Below are 18,905 nucleotides of genomic sequence, written 5' to 3'. Positions count from 1 at the left end.
TGAAGAGATTGAGAGTTGAGAACATATTTGCGGGGAAAGCAACAGCTTAATAGCAGCTCACCTACCCCAGACTTCAGTACCGGGCCACCCACTACTGCGAATTACTTGAATGGAAATAAGTAGACACGATGTGGAGAGGACCTGCATGAAGCCTCGGGATTAGTTGCCTTTCGCGCGGGCTGACATGCCTCATTGGGACTCTAACACTTCATGTCCGGGGGCCGCTCGTCGGTATTTCGAGGTCCTCTTTACATAGCAATAAGTACTTGACAGACATGAATTCTGAATTTATAGGGAAAATTTTGCCTGTAAATCAGGAAGGATTCACGGGAGAGAATGGCCAATGGACCGTGCTTTGATTTCTCTGTCGTCTTGTTCCAGTCGTGGCGTGTTCATATTGTTCATCCTCTTCAAACAGTCTTGTCTTCGCCTCATAAAAGTCGACATCGCCAATGGCGGCGGTAATCAAGAGACGGTGGTACGAAGTATTGCTAGCCGGGATGAGGAACCAAGCAAATCCAAACCCGAGCCCCCAATTTAGGCAGCCGTCAACTCAAGAGCCTGATTTCAGCCTCCACTATCCTCTGGCTGTTCATCTAAACACCATTTTCTTACCTTTTACCGGACACAGTGTCGAGTTTTCTAGTGCTTCGCCTTCAACTTATCAAACTCTAGAGTGGTGTTTCGCTCTGATCCAAGGTTCCCAGCATGGATTCTCCATCTTTCACTGCTCTACACGTCCCCAAGAGAGCCAATCCCTCGCCAAAGGAAGAAGTAAACAGAGGACAAGAAGTTAAAGGAGAGACTCTCCCGCTCGCCGAGTACTTCCAATTAGCTCATCCAGCTTCTCTGACTCGTGGCCTTTCACTTGCTCGGGATGCGTCTTTTCTAAAACCCGAACAAGGCCTACCCCTTGAGCTGCTGGAAGGATCGCTTTTGTCCCATGACGTCGATGATACCAACTACTTAAACTTTCCTACCTCCAATAATCATGTATCCGAAGTACGCAAGAATGGCCCCGCGGCTGCAGTGCCCCAATTAGCACCTTCTCCAGTGCAAACGGATGGGCTGGAAGCCTATCAGTACAAGACACTGGAGAATCCGGAAACCATCCGACTCATTGTTCTCGCTCCTAAAGTATACTCGGATGAGATTCGTTGCACGCTGAAGCACGTCTCCTTGTCAGACCGCCCCGTCTTCGAGGCCCTCTCCTATGCGTGGGGGGACTCCACTAAGCCAAGAATGCTTATCTGCGAAGGAAAGGCCATACAGATTACGGAAAGTCTTTTCAGTGCTCTCAATCATCTCCGGCGCGATCTCGAGACACGAACAATTTGGGTTGACGCGGTTTGTATTGACCAAGAATCACATTCGGACAAAAATCACCAACTGGCTTTAATGAGAAGGATATATTCCGAGGCCGAGCAGACGATCGCTTGGATAGGAGAAGATAATTGCAACAAGGCGGACATAGCATTCGATTACATTACCGAACTCTACTCCTACATAGATCCCGACGATCAGAGCTGGATGCCGCTTTGGAGAAGGTTACGTGATGCCACTCAGGAATTCGGAAGACCCATCAGTGACTGGGCACTCGAAACAATAGAATTTACTTCCCCAATATTCGAAAAGCAGTGGTTCAATCGACTATGGGTCGTACAGGAGGTAGTTCTTACGAAGCGGGCCCTGCTGCAGTTTGGCACAAAAACAATCCGTATGGAGCACTTCCTTAGAGTGATGCCACTGATGAGTAACGTGGATGAGCTTGGCGCAAATCAGCAAAAGTTCAACTGGAATGCGTTACTCAACCTTGCTAAATTTGACTCAATTCGAAGTTGGGCCAATAGTCCGTCTCGATACCCACATCTCCTAGAATTCCTTCGCTTAACATCCAATTTCGAGCATTCAAAGCCAGTCGACAGGTTATACGCTCTCCTAGGTCTTACCACCCAGATTGAACTCCGAGCAGACTACACCCTAAGCGTTGAAGACGTGTTCAAAAACTTCGCAATCTGGATACTCAGCGTGTCTCCAGATCTTGGGATCTTTTCCTACGCTCGCGGAATTTCAGGGACATTGAACGTTCCATCATGGGCGCCATGTCCTGACATGGATAGCTTACCTATTCCCCTTTTGCATGCGACACACTTCAAAGCGTCTGGAGAGGAAAACAACGATACCTGGAGACTTGGTAAAGGTCACGCCCTCCACTTAAGGGGCAGAGTCATAGACACTGTGTTCAGCAAGGTGGATATGCTGGTAAATGCAGCGACTGAGGACGGGAAACGAAAATCTCTGCTCCAATGTGCCCATATTGCTCGAGGCGCTAGCGACAGCGATAGTGATATCACGCTGAACGATGAGAGATACGGGAAGTTCTGCGCCGCGATGACCTTTCAATTGACTCTACAGGCCGAAAAGGCACTAATCAAGTATGCTGAGTGGTTCAAAATCTACTTTGAAGCAATGACTAAACATTCAGGCCAGCGAAGGCGCGACCCGCGAGTGGGAACAGGTACGTTAGTCAACGTGTTGATTAACAGTTGGCCTCAGCATCGTCGTTTCTGCTTGACGAGTAACGATCGCTTCGCATGGATTCCACGGCTAGCAAAAATGGACGACAAGATATGCATCATCCGCGGCGCTCGTGTACCACTTGTTCTACGTCCGCGTCCGGATGGAAGATTCTCTTTGGTTGGCGAATGCTGGATTCAAGGGCTTATGGAAGGGGAAGCACTCAATCTTCCTGGATTTGAGTGGGAAGATCTCTGCTTAATCTAAACCCGGGCATGGACAGACAAAAAGTCTTGTTTAGATGCGGCATATTGCTCTCTCATCAACTGTAATCTACGCTCCGGTCTACGACGAGAATCATAGTCTGTCTAAAACAGTATCTGCGTAAGTGTCGGTCGGCTCATCGATACCAAATCGGCTTTGCATTCATCCGCGAGGAGCCCCGAGTACTCGCTCACAATATCAGGATGCGTTCGGAGCCGTGCCAGTTCGAGGAACCCGAACACGACGGGACGGATTCTTGGGCCTATGCTAAGCTGGACCGGCCGACCACGCTACTGGGGGCCATGTTTGGTAGGACCGTTGTTGCTATATTCAGCCCACGTGGGCACCGAGGGCTGCAACGTTGGACCAGGCGGGGTGGCACCTTGCTAACCAGTACGACCGGTTCGAGTTCGAAAATGCGGAGAGCTGTGACATTTTTGGTGGAGTCGTGAGTTATAGTCCAGGCGACTTCACATAGTGAAACTAATGGCATGAGGATAGCTGGGGAAGAAGGCGTGGGGTGGCATATTTCCTATATGATGGGACTGGTTGAGGTATATCGTGGAGATATCACGATGGGCTCTCGCTGCAAGCCGGATATGAAGGTATCACTGATGATACCCATGGGAAAATACTTGGGAGATTTTCTTGTCCAGTGGTAGGTCGGCTTCTTTTTCCCGCTCCTAATGATTGCGCACATAGACGCAAATGACGCCTCATGATTGAATGGCATGTGAAATGAAGCCTATCAAGAACAATGATGCTGTGATAACCGAATGTCTAGAGTGCATGTTTAGAGTGAAGTGGCATCAAACTCGTCATGGAAGCAGAAGATGAGAACCGCAAGTAGCTGCAGCGAGCTGCGAGATCAGATGATACGCTACCTAGTCTGTGAGAGGCACGGCGAGAGTATAAAAGCTGTGCAAATTTGCACAGTTATTGCTAATGCATATGAGGTTGTGCGACTGATCCATTAATATGACAGGGCTCATAGGAGGATCTTCCGATCGTGATACTCTAAGAATGGAACGCGACCGGGGATTTGCATGGAACCGTACCTGCAGCTCGATATCCGACGACGGTTTACCGACTGCGAGAGAAAATACTGTTGGGTTGGGACGCTCCGATCGGTGCTTCTGCTGCATTGAAGCGGTGTGCTGGGGACAGTCCTGCAGGTTGCCATTGGGTTACACACGGCGCTGCTGGGATTGTTGCCATGCTGTGATTCCTGTTAGATTTGTGACTGCCGACAACTCAGCAGCACGGCTACTGGGTTGTTGGTACGATGCTGACGGCATGTCAGTATCAGGGAAATACTTTCAGCGCGCTAGAGGAGAGTTGATTGATACGGGCTTTGCTAGGAGAGATCAGCACCATGAAGCAGGAGAATTATCGAGCAGCCGGGACTGATCCGAAATGGTGTAACCCTATATTGTATCATATGTTGTCAGGGTCTCGGGTGGCAATCGGGGATGCCTGCAGATTGGACGTTGAAGACATACTGTACATTTTACGCTTCTTCTCATATATCTCTTGAATGGGGAGTATTCTCAATCTAAGAAAGAGGATGGGACGTCGAAAGGACTGCTTGAGGCATTCATATGCCAAACCTGGGACATGCTGCCGGCGATTGAGTGCTGTCGTGGAGTTGTGGAGTCGTACCAAGGCAGCCTCGCTCGCGGCCCTTGCAGCGGGCGGCGCGTAGAATTTACTGGGGCGCCCGCAGAAATACAGGGACTCCCAGTTATCTCAGGGGCTAAATGGCGCCCCCAGACGCCCAAAATGTCGGCGCTGTCCCCGCTTCCTCAACCACAGTGCCACTGCCTGAGAGCCTCCACCACCGCGCAGCGGCAAACAACAAATGACATCGGACAGAGCATTGGGGGCTTCTGGCAGGGGCCTCGCAGACACAAACGACCCGTCCTCCTGACATGGATGGAGCGGCAAGCAGCGGAGCTGAGCAATGTTCGTCACCGACCTGAGCTTGATGAGAGTAGCAACTGAGGGGCGTATCCGGCCTGCTTTCGAAGGTGCCACTCGAACAATGAATGAGGAGCCGAGGCCACAGCCGGGGGACCATCCCATCTCCTGGGGGGAGTCGTGGATCCCTTGGCATTGAGTGCGTGCGAAGCCCAGCGGTAGCACGAGATGTGGGTTGAGCGTATAGTCATGTGTGCTTTCTTTCAATCCATAGCCTAGCTTGGTTCTAGGAACTTTTCGTATTTTTCTCTCCCCGATAGTACCTAGGTAGGTGCGGCAGTCAGCTTTCGATATCAATACGTATTCATCTTTCGCTCTCGTTGTGCGCCCACCAAACCCGAGGAACGGATAGTAGCAGCCACGCACGAGTTCTGCACGCATCATGGCTAGCGACACGTTCACCCGAGTTTGAATCACCTGTGACACGTCTGCATGCTCGCTCGGACTTTGAAGGCATGGTCGTGGATAAAACTTCCTCCGCCGTTCTCCTGCCGCTGGGCCACTGCGCTGCCCACGTCATCGCACAATTCAGCGCTTCTGCTATTCACCTCGCATTTCACTTTCGTCATCCAGCTATCGTTATTGGTGAGGCTGAACCCCGTCAGAGCGCCTCAAAGCTGGGGGAGCTTGTCGTGGGCATCGAGCCTTCTTCGTTGAGCATCCTTTCACCACAGTCGCCGCCCATATCATTGCCAATACCTATTCCTTCCCGGCTACCTCTCCGCTCGTACCTCCTTTCCATATTACACAATCTATCCTTCGCTCTGTTATCCACAACCCCTCTGCCACCGCCATTCGGCTATTCCGCTCTTTCCTACCCACCACCTACATCAACTCGAATCCCCTAGGATCCTTACTACGGTGCCTCATCCGTTGACCGCCAACAATGGGGCAGAAATTCTTCCAAGACTGGGCATTATGGGAGAAGATGACTTTTGTAAGATTCCCATTCGCATACTGCTAGACGAGTGACTGACACATGAATGCATAATAGGTCCTAGCGTGCGGCATCGTATGGCACCCTTCATCCTTTCCACCTCACCTGCTGACTGTATAGGTGGGCACCATCTTTGCTGGATTTTGCAAACTAACGTACGACAACTGGCGGCTGCGCAAATACGTTCAGGCCGACACTGCTAGGGCCCTTCAAACTCTGGAGTTATTGGAGGCACAGACCTCGGAGGAGGAACTGACGAAAGACGAAAAGGAGGACGTTCCATTTGGAATCCGTGCGATTGAGAGTGGTATTGAGATCGACGGCGTCTGGATTTCGCGAGGCAACACACCGATTGGGAGTGTCGCATCATCTTTCGACGAATCGAGAGGCTCTGGATCATCCGCACAACTAGAGATCCCGCAGCGGGTCTATGGAAGCTCTAGTCGATCAAGCTCTAAGGCTCCGAGCTCTGCGTTTGAGCGAGCAGTCTCTGCTGAGCGCATTCTGTCGTCACGCAGCGCTTCGTCAAGCTCGGCAAGCTCGACGTACAGTCTCCAGAACGCAAATACTTCACAATCGGACATTCATGACGCTACCATACTTCGGGATTCGTCCACCTTGCTGGCCTTGGAAGGTCTCAATTCGCGCAAAACCCCTTGTAAGTTGACCGTGTCGTTCGATATTCAGCTGGGAGCTTTGCTATCTAACACTCTTCAATAGCACTCATTGAACCAAAATCAAGCAAAAATAGTACTTCGTCAGCTACCTCTTCCCATGGCAGCGACGAGGTTGACTACATGGCCATATCGATACCTCGACTTCAAATCAGGCGGCCCTACGAACCCGCCTATATTAAGCCGTCCACATCGCCGGTTCTTGCTGTAGATTCGAGGTGGAATCTCGATCTGCTTCAGAGCCATCGTCTCTCTCATGTCGCGGAGACAGGCCAGCTGACACCTCGTATTCGTCGGCCGGAATGCAGTGGCGAATGGTCTAGCATCGTCGTTCCTACAAGACCTCACGAAGCCGTCCAGCCACCTGTGGAACATTTCACACCACACCGGAAGCCTTCTTTGCTGCCACTTCCTCCTAGTCTTGACATGTTTCCTATACCGCCTCAGCGCGCATCTGTACCGCCTCTCACCAAAGACGTCCAACCATTCTACCCGACTAGCAAGATCGTATCACTACCAGACACCTACCGACCGCGTGGAGATCAGGGCGAACCGGAGACTAATGGCCTCCCGTCCGCACTCCCTGGCGCCAGCCAAACAGGTGGCTCCCAATACGTGCAGCACACCTACCAGCCCTACGGGAACCCTATCAGACTCGAAGACACCGAGCAACAGCTGACTTTCACGGCCGAGCAGAACCGGCGTGATTCCCAGGTCTTGCGGAAAGTTAACTCTGGTTTCGAGATCCTCCGCCCTGGCACTCTTACCTTCGCAAATGAACCAGCTCTTCATGATACCGGCTCGTCCTCCGGCGAGAAGCGACAGTCCCGGCGTCTCAGAAAGAAGCGGCCGGGATCTGTCGACTACGGAGCGTCGCCCTTCGCAGACAACGTCTAGACACAATAGCCTCGCGGGGCGCAAATCTTTTTTTGTTCCATACAATACATCGAGACACTATTTCGATTGCTCTTGGCTATCCAACGCGTCAAGCAAAGTCTTTGGGCTAGCGAAGAATACGTTGTGGGGGCGCCAAACGCGTATGTACATACAACGTCAGGACTTGTTGCATCGATTAGGCGAACCAGGGACTTGGGTTTTTCATTAGGGGCTATTTGGCTTGGTTGTCTCTATCAAAATTGGGGAGTTTAGGTAAGGCAGTGGGGACCTGATATGCATGGGATTTCTGCCGTCAGATGTTTGCTTCCGGCCTAGATGGTCTTGGCTTCTTCTTTTATGAACATGAGTTGATGGACCGTATACTGTATATCATTGCGCTAAAGTCTACATACTGAGAAAGATTACCCCAATAAATATAAGAAAGTTCTGAATGACTTCACGATACTGGTTGAAGAATGCTCCCATTGCGGTTAGTCAGAAGGCAGCACTTTGATGATGCTTTCCTATTTATGGCATGCTACTAGCTCATACGTGATTCTATTCTGAATGCTGGCAATAGCATTCGCTTTGGTCGCTGTATGTTGCTGCGGCGGTGAATGAGTTTGGCGAGATGGATTCTCACATGACTTGGCGTTCTCGGAACGCGTCGCGGTTTTTCTTCCAAACCAACCTTATCTCGTCACCTCCCCGAGCATCAACCGCCAGACAATCCACCCCCACCATCGTTTTCTCTCCGGATCCATCGTCTTGCCTGCCAACACTCGTCCGATATGAGTGCCGAAGAAGAACAACTCGACGATGCCGGCGTCGGAGGACCTGGTGCCCCAACGCCACTGAGCGCGCTCGAAGTGATTATGCCCAAAACTCCTCTAGAGACAACTAGACTAACATCATTTCTAGGGCGTCAATGGCTTGACTGCTCGAGACATCAAGCTGATTATCGATGGCGGCTACCATACCGTGGAATCGGTGGCTTACACGTTCGTATACCCCTCGACTTGCCTTCGAAGGTTCTAATACCTAAACCAGGCCGCGTCGCGCATTGGAGCAGATCAAGGGTATATCAGAGCAGAAGGCATCCAAAGTGCTGGCAGAAGGTATGCTCTACTATCCTTTTAGTGTGCCCCTTATCTGACTCTTATAGCATCCAAGTTAGTTCCAATGGGCTTCACAACGGCAACGGAAATGCACCAGCGACGAAGCGAACTGATATCAATTACTACGGGCTCGAAACAACTGGACACTTTGCTTGCGGGAGGCGTTGAGACTGGTTCGATAACAGAGATCTTTGGCGAGTTCAGAACCGGAAAGAGTCAGATTTGTCATACTCTTGCGGTGACCTGCCAGCTTCCCTTCGATATGGGCGGAGGCGAAGGCAAATGCCTCTACATTGACACCGAAGGCACGTTCAGGTAAGCCAGCTGGACTGTATGTGGTACGCTGAGAACTGATTTGATGTAGACCAGTCCGATGTCTGGCTGTGGCAAACCGCTATGGTCTATCTGGCGAAGAAGTGCTCGACAACGTTGCGTACGCTCGTGCCTACAACTCTGACCATCAGTTGTCACTCCTGAATCAAGCGGCCCAGATGATGACGGAAACACGGTTCTCCCTCCTCATCGTCGACTCTGCTACCTCGCTCTATCGTACCGACTTCTCAGGCCGCGGAGAACTATCAAACCGGCAGGTACATCTAGCGAAATTCATGCGCACCCTCCAGAGACTCGCAGATGAGTTTGGCATTGCCGTTGTCATTACCAACCAAGTTGTGGCTCAGGTAGACGGTGGGCCAAGCGCTATGTTCAACCCCGACCCGAAGAAACCCATCGGAGGCAACATTATCGCACACGCCAGCACCACGCGGCTCAGCTTGAAGAAGGGACGAGGAGAGACGAGGATATGCAAGATCTATGACAGTCCCTGTCTCCCGGAGAGCGACTGCATGTTTGCAATCAATGAAGACGGGATTGGCGATCCTAGCCCGAAGGACCTTGACAAGGACTAAGGCGGAGGAGGGAGAGGCACAGACGAGGAACGAGGCATCTGATGTTATGAGCGTAAAGTTTATATGTGTATCTTCCTTGCATGGAATGGCGTGTGAATGGCGACGGGACTGGCGTTATGTACCCATTATGGCTTACCTTTAAAGATATCTTCCTGCTGTTAGGCGAACTAATAGATGAATCAAGTTTATCAAGCCAGCAAAACTGTGAAAACGTGTAGAGTGTTGGATTTGATAAGTGAAGGATTTGAGCATATATGTGCTTTTTAGACCAAGCTGCCGCGCCTGTCTAGCTGTATTGCATATCACGAATGAGAGATAGTAGACCTTGATCGCGTTGTTACCACAAAATTAGCTGCATTCAAACCTTATTGTGAATGAGGTGGGACTGGAGAGGCTGGTGAAGCAGCCCCAGATCTACGGCGCCACATCCTTGCTCGCATCGTCCAAAGTTTTGGTGTTTGCAGCGCGACGGGACCTTCAACACCACCTCTTGCGCGCGCCTCTCCACATCGTCGCAATACCTCGAACCCTCATTTATGGACCAGCCATGGCCAACACCGAAGTCACTTACCTCTACAAGGAGGCGCGACTGAATCTCGAGCCGGCATTCCCAGGATCCACCATCCACCTCACCCTCCCCAGCTTGACTGCACCCACCTTCGGATCGCGCCCACAACCAAAGCGAACCATCGTCCATGAGAAATACACCGATCAGGATGAGGATGCATTTGCACGGAAATACCTGGCCAGCGAGGCTTCAATATATTTCCGGCGAAGGCAGAAATACCCGCGAAGCTTCCTGTGGAGAATCCTCGACGATCGCAAGGTGCTGGAGATACAATCGATAGACTTCGATCAGGATATAGACAATCAGACCGAGGCGAATCTGACGCTTCGTCTTCAATTCCCCTCGCCAATTCGGCCTTTCGGCATAGCGTTCGACGAACCAGATGATCAGGATGCGTTGACTGCCTTTGTTGTGACGGCATCCAAGGAGCTGTACACCCTCAATTTACACCGCGATTTCTTCATGCGGGAGACTGCGACAGAATTGGACGTTGGAGCTTGGTGCAAGATTTATGCGCCTAGTGCATTTCGCATTCGAGACCCGTACCGAATTGTTGCTGTGAGCGATCGGGACCTGCTCATTTCCATGCAAGATGGAGGGATCCAGCGCATGACGAGAGGACCGGGGCATGATGGTAGGACTACCGGGAGCCAATACTGTTGACATGGAGCTAACGTTTGGGTAGGTTCGACATGGAGCGAAATTGGGTTCAAGAAAGACAACTGGTCTCTGAAGAGTCTCGTTACCTGGAAAGGAAGCAATTCTGTCAGATTCAACAACACCGATCTGGACGGCTCTGCAGCAGCTGCCATCGCCCTGTCACCGGAAAGCGATTATATCTTTACGGTCTGTTTAGACCACGTCCTTCGAGTCTGGAATGCAAACACCGGGAAGCTCCCCTTGCAAGAGGACCTGCTGAGAGACAGTGATGCAATTTCGGACAAGTCATCTCAATACTTCATTGGACCATCGCAGCCAATGCTCATGCAGATGATCAATATTCCGGGATACGGCATGGACGGTGTGGAATACCATCTGGTAACATATTCTCCAAAGAAGCATCAGTTCAAGTTCTGGGGAATCAGAAATCCCGAAGATTCTGTGAACGGCATCAAGGATATTCAGAGTGGATTCGCCTTCATTCCACCCGTCGACGAGTTGATGAACACCACAGTTTGGAATCTGGAAGAATTCTATATCAAAGCAACACCGGGATGGAGAGGAACCGAGCTCTGGATACGGGCTAGATCAGGCCCCAGCAGCAAGATTTATTCTCTCAAATTCAGTCTGGACGACAGTGATGAGAGACTGGCCAGTGTTTGGAAGCATGACTGGGTATCTATAGACTCTGGGCCGTTGACCGTGGAAGGATTGAAGTCTAATCCGACGAACCCAGGCGAGCTTGAATCTTTGATCCCAATCATTCATAACCCGAGCGTAACGGAGCAATGGCTTGACTTTTTGCTGTTCCCGGGAAGGTTTACGACAGCGACATTGGAGACGGCACTTCTCGTATACAGGAAAGGAGTTGAGCAGAGACAGACACCCAGCAACTCGAGCAAAGCTCCGTTCAAGGAGAGGCTATGCGCAACAGTTGCTTCTTCCGTCGCCCTGAGCAGGCAAAATTTCACGAAGGTCGACTACGAGGAGCACGAGACTAGCCTAATGGCCCAATGGCAGATGTTCTATGGCCTTGTCCGGGACCTTCACAAGCGTAGAGGCGAAGTGCTGTCTTTGGTCTTCGATTACGACCACGATATGCCATGGCTACTACTATCAGACTACGCTTCAGCGATTCGAAAAGGCTGCGAAGTAGATATCCTGCGCTCCAACCAGCACATTCTCGGGACTACAGAACACCTGCCTCGGCCACTGCGATCCGCGCTCCAGGACGAAGAATCGCAAGATGTTGCCAGATTGCTGGCCGCTGCCAGCCAATTCCGAAAGGGCTTTGGGGCAACCTTCAAGCACCAATTTCGGGCCATTATCACGAACGAGATGTTACAGAGCTCATTACTGGCTATACCTTCCCGAATTGAGGCTATTGACCAGACGTGCAAACTCTGCGAACATGTCTCCGATGAAGACTTAGCGAAGCTCGGCGAAGCTCTCGGACCTATGGACTTTGTAGATCTGGACAATAGTCTTATCATCAAAGCACTTGAAACACTCATTCAAGCGGAGGCTGGTCGAGGGATACCAAAGAAGCAGATAACTCAATATGGACTGCGAGCTATCTCTCGAATAGCGCAGGAGACCCTTGAGATTACAGTCGATGTGCTCTTGGATCTCATGGTGCTGATCATTTTCCTGCACATCGACATCGACCCCGCAGACCGTTCGGACGAGTTCAATGCCCCAGAACTTTTCACAGCGATAATGGACCAACTGAAAGATAACTCGGTGCTGATATGGATGGGTAGCACACTGTGGTCGCATCCAGTACCGACAGGCGCAAGCTCAACCAAAACCCTGAGCTTGCTGGCTGAAGATTCCAGGTCCTCTGGCGGATTGCCCTCGATCTCTCAGACTGTCCTTGAAGGAGTTGCTGGTAGCCGCACGTTTAGTTTTCCTATCCCAAAGTTGCCTCTATCTGAGGTCCTTACTTACTGGGCTCGTATGTGGACGTCCGAACCATTCCGGAATCAGGAGTATGATCATCTCGTCAATGACGTCCTAAACATATTGATACAAGAGAAGGAGATTGAGCTAGCTTCGGATTTTTTGAGATTCGTACCACAGAACAACTGGTCGACGTATCTAAATGCTCGCTTGTGTCTTTTGAAAGGGGAATACACTTTGGCAGCTATCTACTTTAAGAAGGCGTCGTTCACTCTCGGTAAGTTTAGTTATGATTATACAGAATTCCACAAGACTAACAGCTGTACAGCTATCGGAATTTTCAGTATCGATGACAGTGATGACGGCAACTTCATCAGGGTCGATGAACGAGAACTCTTCTCTGATGGCCTACCAAACTACTACCTACATTGTATCAGTCTGTTTGAGAAGGCCAAGGCACACGCGTTCGTTGCGGAGTTTGCGAAGCTGGGATTGCAGTCACTGATTGGGGACGAGCCAGACGCTACAAAGACAGAACTGCTCTCGCGACTGTTCAACGCCTCTATACAGACTTCCCGATTCGAGGAGGCCTATACCGCATTATCCCGCCACACGGATACCGCAATGTAAGTGCTTCACCGTCATGCTACTGCAACATCTACTAACTGTTTTAAAGGCGAAAAGCAGGTCTGCACAAGTTGATCACTTCCATGGTCACCCGGTCTCAAGGCCCTGCACTTCTCAAATTCCCCTTTGCTAGCCTCTACAATGACGTCGACAGCATTCTTGAATCGCTTTGCCAGAACACACTCAATATCTCCACAGGTCCGCCATACCACAAGATCCTCTATTCCTTCCGCATCTCCCGTAATGACTTCCGCGGCGCGGCTTCCATTCTCTATCAACGACTGCAACGGCTACAAACAACGTCATCGAAATACCACGATCCCGAGGATGGCTCACTAACGCAAGCGTATCTAATGCTCATCAACACCCTATCATCAGTTTCTCCGGATCAAGCATGGATTCTCGCGGAGCCGCGCGTGGACGAGAGCGTTGCGTCGTGGGGCATTGGGAGGGCCAAGGGTGTATTGCAGCGCAGGGTCATCACTCTGCCTGATCTGAGGAAGGAGTATCAGGCGGAGCTGGACCGGGCGGCGGCGATGGAAAATGGACAGTTTGCATTTGCGGGCGGGGACGAAATGGATGTTTTGTGAGCTAAAAGCAAGGGGCTTTGGGATTCTTAGCGCGGCGTTTGAGGGATGTAAGACTACAACGGGGCGGCAGGATGAATGGTGGGCATTGGAATAATATTTAGTGAACTCCAGAGTCTCTGAAAGCCATCGATCACTCGTTTGTCACGTGCAATCGAACTATCTGCCATTAAACGCGAAAGTGGTGCGTCGCAAAAACTGTGTAGTGCCGAGATAGAGCGTTTTTGGTGAAGTTCATCAACGCGCATAGCAACCAACAAAGACTCCACCACCACCCCAACTTCTTCAACGTCACTGCTGGATCTTTGACAACACAATCCTACATGCGCACTCGAGTGTAGACCTGTTCCCTAAAGCCATTGCAGGCCACCAACCATGGTTAGTCCACCCCACCACCACCTTGTCCGCACTCCAAACCTCACCCGGCGCGTGCAATACCAGCAAACCATATACTCACCAACACTTCCACCAACAGAACTCCAAATCCCTCCGCCGCCTCGCGACCGACCACGCCTCCCTCCACACCGCCGGCCTGCCCCCAAACTACCTCTTCCCGCCCTCAAACTCCTCCGCCGACCCCACCGCCGACCTCACCCACCTCGACGTCCTCCTCGCGGGGCCCCCAGGCACCCCGTTCGCCGCCGGCCTCTTCGCCCTCCACCTTTCCATCCCGCCCACCTACCCCGTGCACCCGCCGACGGCGACGTTCCGCACGCGCATCTTCCACCCGAATGTCGACGAAGCGACCGGCGCCGTGTGTGTCGAGACGCTGAAGCGGGACTGGAGCGAGAAATTGAGGCTGCGGGATGTGCTTGTCACGATTAGTTGTCTGCTGATCCAGCCGAATCCGGAGAGCGCGTTGAATGCTGAGGCGGGGCGGCTGTGTGCGGAGGACTGGTGCGGCTTTGAGCGGAGGGTGAAGGTATGGGTGGGGATTCACGCGGGGGTGCCGAAGGGGCTGGTTGCAGCGGTTGAGGAGGCGAGGGAGAGGGGGGAGGAGAAGAAGAAGGCGGGGCTGAAGGAGGGGGGGAAGTTGGAAGATTTGACGGCGGGGAATGGGGCGGAGGTTAATGGGGTGGGGAAGGGGAAGGGGAAGGAGAGGCAGAAAGAGGGGGTTGTGGAGACGCCGATGGTGAAGAGGAAGAGATTAGGGCAGGTTGTTGGAGTGGAAGAGGAGGAGAATCGCGCGCGGAGGGAGGCTACGGTCGAGCTCGAGCGGGAGTCTGATTCTGGAAGCGACTGGATTCCGGGGCCTGTGAAGGCGCCTGGGCCGTTTGAATCTGGACGGGATAATATCCTTGGGATTCGCATGGGCGCTGGCGATCCTATGGACGTTGATGAGGCTGGACCGTCTGCGAATGAGATTGAACAGATCAAGGACGCCTTTCGCCCTCCACTTTTCAAAATGGGGGGCTCGAGTCACTCAGAGATCCTAGCAATGCCAGCACCGAAACCAGCGCAGCAGGCGATCAATACGCCACTGAAGTTCGCCCACCCCAACCTCTTCGCGCCTATCCAGTCCTCGGCGCACCCATTACCTAACTCCCTTGTCACCGAGTTCTCGCTTTCCTGGGCGGATTCAGAGGTCCTCCACGACACCGGCTCTATCCAAGACGCACCTTCAAAGGCCGAGGTGCTCAAGCGCCTACGAGAGCCCGAAGAAACTCAGAGAGCCTCGTGGGAGCGGAAGCGATTCAAGGCCGCGGGCGGAAACCTAGCTGCCTACAACCGTGGGTTCTGGGGCGCTAGGGTAGGCCTGAACAGGCTATAGGAACTGCAGGGCTTCATGGCATAGCGATGGTGTTTGGGAGGTCTTGGGATGTGGATGCATAGCGCGGATGGGATTGCCTCCCATATAGCGGAGACGGCGTTTGGAACTGGCTAGGGGTTTTTGCTATTGATATATCATTCGAGGAGAGCTTGGTTGGGGAGTTTGGCTGATTGAGAGCTTGTCTTTCTACCTATAGTTTGGGGTTGGCGTTGCGTCGTGGTGGTATACCCCTATTACTTCTTTACTCCTCCTACTTTCAATTCGAGTATTTTTTTTTCTAGGGTCTGACGTGCTGGGTGATTGCTTGATGTTTACACGTGAGTCTGACTTTTTGGAGGGTTAGGCTGACATGCTCAAGTTCGTATGATTACTTAATACAGTATTACATCGTAACTTTGCGTACAGCTGGGCATCACTGTCTGAAGTCCCCCTATACATCATCAAGAATATGAACGAAACCGACCCCTGGCCACCCACCTCCTACTTTTCCGCAAGCCTCAAGACGCTCCGACCCCACCTACACGATTGAAGTTCGTGAAGTCAGAAGGCATGGGAGTGTACTTGCTTCAGCTCGCTGAGGTGCATAGGAGACCTTCCCAAGCACCGGCGATGGGGTGTACACAGACTCTGCCCTGGCAAAGTACTGTATGCGTAAGACTGTGTCAAGGGTCACATCACATGAATAGTGGGAATTATTGGGGTAATTTGAGTTCATTCGGTACCTATGTATCTAGGTACTAGCAGTAGGCAAGTGAGATTTCGCCAGCATGATAGCCAGTTCATTGAGAAGAGTATCCTCCCAGTGAGTCATCCATTGTCGTATGCCCAGATCAACGGCTGACGAGATTCGTGTTCAGGCCTGAGGTCCTCAGGAGACATTTATACCTCGGGCTCGGGATTTCCATCGTTCTCGGGGTCTTCGGCAGTTCCATCGTCCGGATTTCCTATCTTGCGATCAGGGTAATTCTTCCACCTATCGTACTCCATCTCCTTTCGAGCATTCCTGGAGTCGTAGATGTTGCCGAACGCACTCCAGCGTATCAGAATCTTGCAGCTCGAGGGCAAACGAGCTCGTAGGAAGTTGCGTACCTCATTCACAACCTTGATTGCCCGAAGACCGCTCAGCACGAACTTCATGAACCGGAGGTCTCGTCCCTGGTACTTCGGGTGCAGTACGTCGAACATGTTCACGGATGTCATATTGACATGGAATGTCATCGTTACCTGCTTGAGGTACGGCAAGTGCTTCAGGCGTAGCAATTCGCGCATCAAAGGGGTGCTCAACGGCTCTCCATGCAGCAGGAAATTCTTCAGGTTGTCCTGCTCTCCAACGAACATGTCTGTGAAGCTGAGTAACATAATTAGAGCTTCGAGCTTCTCGCACTCCTGCAGCAGCTGCATTGTAAGGGTGAGCGCCGTCTAGCTTCGCTATTTCTTGGGTAATTACTTTGAGAAAAAACACCTTATATTACTTCTCGAGTCGTGTCACGGGATCTGCACGTGTATTAGCTGAGCTTGGGAATGTATACAATGCTAGACTGCCGTCTCCCCTTTGGTGCACTACTGGTCGTCACCTAGATACCCGGTGATCTCTCATGTGCATATCTGCTTTCTCCTTATCGCTGGGCTGGGTATAAAAGCTGGCTTGGTGATCCGAAGCATTTTGATCTCCATGGAGGATTGGTGGTGGATGAGAACAAGGAACATGAGGAGCTGATGTGGGGTCCCTGGGCTGGATCAAATCGGGGGCAACTTAGACTTTTATGTGGTCGTGTAGATCCGTTGGTGGATCAAATTGCGAAAGGAGGATATCTCATGTGGCTCCGGGCGTGTTTTGGGAGCCGAGGGGAATTCTTCAACGTCGCTGGGGATGCTCATCTTCATCTTTCAATACTGGTGTTGATCTGCGAGTGGTTAGAGGTAAGTACGAGGATATCTGATTACCGAGAAATTGCATCGTCAGCTTCAAATAGTGGGCAGTATCATCGAGAAGTTGTTACCCTCCTCTAACTCCGCAAACATTGAGAGTTTTGCCATCGTGGTTTGAACTCCCACCTTCCACCACCGCAACATGAATCCGTAAACAGGTCAGTGTTGAACACACCAAAGAGAGCCATCATCGCAAAGTTCCATCGATTTTAAAGAATCTCTCCTTGCTCCTCTTCCATGCATACCAGCAGAAGCTCAGAAGAAGTTTTTATATCCCATCATAACTTTCATCACGTGCTGTGCGGCCGAATCCCGTGTGCGAGCCAATCCAGACAGCATCGAGTTTCGACTTCAGATTGGTAGAAGAGAGGAATCGCTTATGATACGATGGCGAAGGCGAGTACAAAGCCTCTCACCCTCGCCTCAGTCTCTTCTCATCGCGGTCTTGCACGGAAACTTGCCACTGCTGAATAAGCCTTCAAGTTGGTCAATTCGAACACGGATAACTGATTGATTGATTGAAGGGCAGCTCTGACATTGTCTAGGGAAGAGGAAACCAGTGACTCGTTCGCAGGCAAACGTCATAGGAGCAGTGATGGCTAGGTGAGATGTGATCCCGACGTCATTTCTCGTTATCTGTAACCGTGACCTTTCCCGAGCCTACCTATATAACCCAAGTAAAATTAGAAGCCCTCATCCACTAACTTGCCCAGCAGCTCGGTTGGTAATCGGCCACATCGTGTGTAAGCCCGCGGCCGGATCCCAGGCATTATACCTCGCGAGGTAGCGTTTCACTACCGTCGACAACCTCACCTGGGTCTTGAGTTCGATTCTCGATTCGACCTTTCGGTGTTAAAAAGTCGAGTTGACTTCGGGCGGCCTGGTTAGTAGAGAGGCTTGGAAGCCTGGTAAAGAGGACGTATGTAGTTGGTGCGTGAGGCTGAGAGTGGCCGGTGAAGATGACGGATTGAAAATACCGCAGGCGGGCGGATAGAGAAACCCCTCCGGGGTGGCTACACCCTCGAAAGAGGGTGGTGTTTTGCTCCTTAGATATTCTTTTTTTTCGCTCTAGATAGATAGGGCGAGATGAGGAGATGCGGAAGAAATCTCTCTTGACCGGGGGCAATTGCTCCAGGCTCGTAACTTGTTAAGAAGTCAGACACGTGATGTTTAAACTAAGCTGGGCTTGAGAACTAGAACTCGAGCCTCGAGCCACGAGACCTAATGATGGAATGCTACTTCCTATTCCCTCTAAACACACGATCTTGAACATCCAGAACCCTCCCTGGTCATGTTGCGTAAAATCCAGTCTGTCGAAGTGAACTACTTATCAACACCGGAGCCGGTTGGCAAAGATTAGTGTAAACAATGCTCACTGAAAGCCGTGGTTTAGCGATTCACATGCTACCCCCTCCATCCCCCACGTGCCTAGTCACACTAGATGAACGGCGGCATCCATCTTCTTTTCCCAGCCCCCTCTTAAAGAGTTAGTTAAGGCATTCAGAAACATGTACACCAGCTTCCCACACCAGAAGGCACACCCCCCACACCACCATGCCAACATCTTTAACCAACCAACCAACCTCA

General features: G+C 51.5%; 5 protein-coding genes across 5 annotated transcripts; all 5 read left to right on the top strand.

The window, feature by feature from the left end:
* Nucleotides 1-270: 270 nt before the first annotated feature.
* On the top strand, nucleotides 271-2,884 carry BDZ99DRAFT_543568 (HET-domain-containing protein). The gene is made up of 2 exons (XM_033726792.1): nucleotides 271-1,552; nucleotides 1,610-2,884. Exons 1-2 carry the CDS (start codon nucleotides 709-711, stop codon nucleotides 2,782-2,784), a joined length of 2,019 nt encoding a protein of 672 aa, XP_033571748.1. The 5' UTR covers nucleotides 271-708; the 3' UTR covers nucleotides 2,785-2,884.
* A 2,763-nt stretch (nucleotides 2,885-5,647) lies between these two features.
* On the top strand, nucleotides 5,648-7,450 carry BDZ99DRAFT_451206 (uncharacterized protein; the record flags this gene model as incomplete). The annotated part of the gene is made up of 4 exons (XM_033718198.1): nucleotides 5,648-5,698; nucleotides 5,819-6,243; nucleotides 6,591-6,907; nucleotides 6,974-7,450. 4 exons carry the CDS (start codon nucleotides 5,648-5,650, stop codon nucleotides 7,267-7,269), a joined length of 1,089 nt encoding a protein of 362 aa, XP_033571747.1. The 3' UTR covers nucleotides 7,270-7,450.
* Nucleotides 7,451-9,821: 2,371 nt separating this feature from the next.
* Nucleotides 9,822-13,807, top strand: BDZ99DRAFT_451202 (uncharacterized protein; the record flags this gene model as incomplete). Its single annotated transcript, XM_033718197.1, has 4 exons — nucleotides 9,822-10,476; nucleotides 10,528-12,681; nucleotides 12,733-13,030; nucleotides 13,081-13,807. 4 exons carry the CDS (start codon nucleotides 9,822-9,824, stop codon nucleotides 13,619-13,621), a joined length of 3,648 nt encoding a protein of 1,215 aa, XP_033571746.1. The 3' UTR covers nucleotides 13,622-13,807.
* Nucleotides 13,808-13,907: 100 nt separating this feature from the next.
* Nucleotides 13,908-14,594, top strand: BDZ99DRAFT_424891 (UBC-like protein; the record flags this gene model as incomplete). The annotated part of the gene is made up of 2 exons (XM_033717073.1): nucleotides 13,908-13,996; nucleotides 14,094-14,594. Coding segments are annotated over exons 1-2 (504 nt in total), but the record flags the coding sequence as incomplete, so codon positions are not given.
* A 124-nt stretch (nucleotides 14,595-14,718) lies between these two features.
* BDZ99DRAFT_467039 (uncharacterized protein) lies at nucleotides 14,719-15,655 on the top strand. The gene has a single exon (XM_033720926.1). It carries the CDS (start codon nucleotides 14,928-14,930, stop codon nucleotides 15,387-15,389), a length of 462 nt encoding a protein of 153 aa, XP_033571744.1. The 5' UTR covers nucleotides 14,719-14,927; the 3' UTR covers nucleotides 15,390-15,655.
* The last annotated feature ends 3,250 nt before the right edge of the window (nucleotides 15,656-18,905 follow it).

The sequence above is a fragment of the Mytilinidion resinicola genome, assembly GCF_010093595.1.
Source record: "Mytilinidion resinicola strain CBS 304.34 unplaced genomic scaffold BDZ99scaffold_20, whole genome shotgun sequence".
NCBI lineage: Eukaryota > Fungi > Ascomycota > Dothideomycetes > Mytilinidiales > Mytilinidiaceae > Mytilinidion > Mytilinidion resinicola.
The sequence above is the reverse complement of the archived record's forward strand: the minus strand, read 5'-3'. Positions and strand labels throughout refer to the sequence as shown.

Coding starts and splice junctions, on each gene's coding strand:
- BDZ99DRAFT_543568 (XM_033726792.1), top strand. CDS start 709: ATGGATTCTCCATCTTTCACTGCTCTACACGTCCCCAAGAGAGCCAAT. Junction 1,553..1,609: donor GCCGCTTTGGAGAAGGTTAC/GTGATGCCACTC, acceptor TCGAAACAATAG/AATTTACTTCCCCAATATTC.
- BDZ99DRAFT_467039 (XM_033720926.1), top strand. CDS start 14,928: ATGGGCGCTGGCGATCCTATGGACGTTGATGAGGCTGGACCGTCTGCG.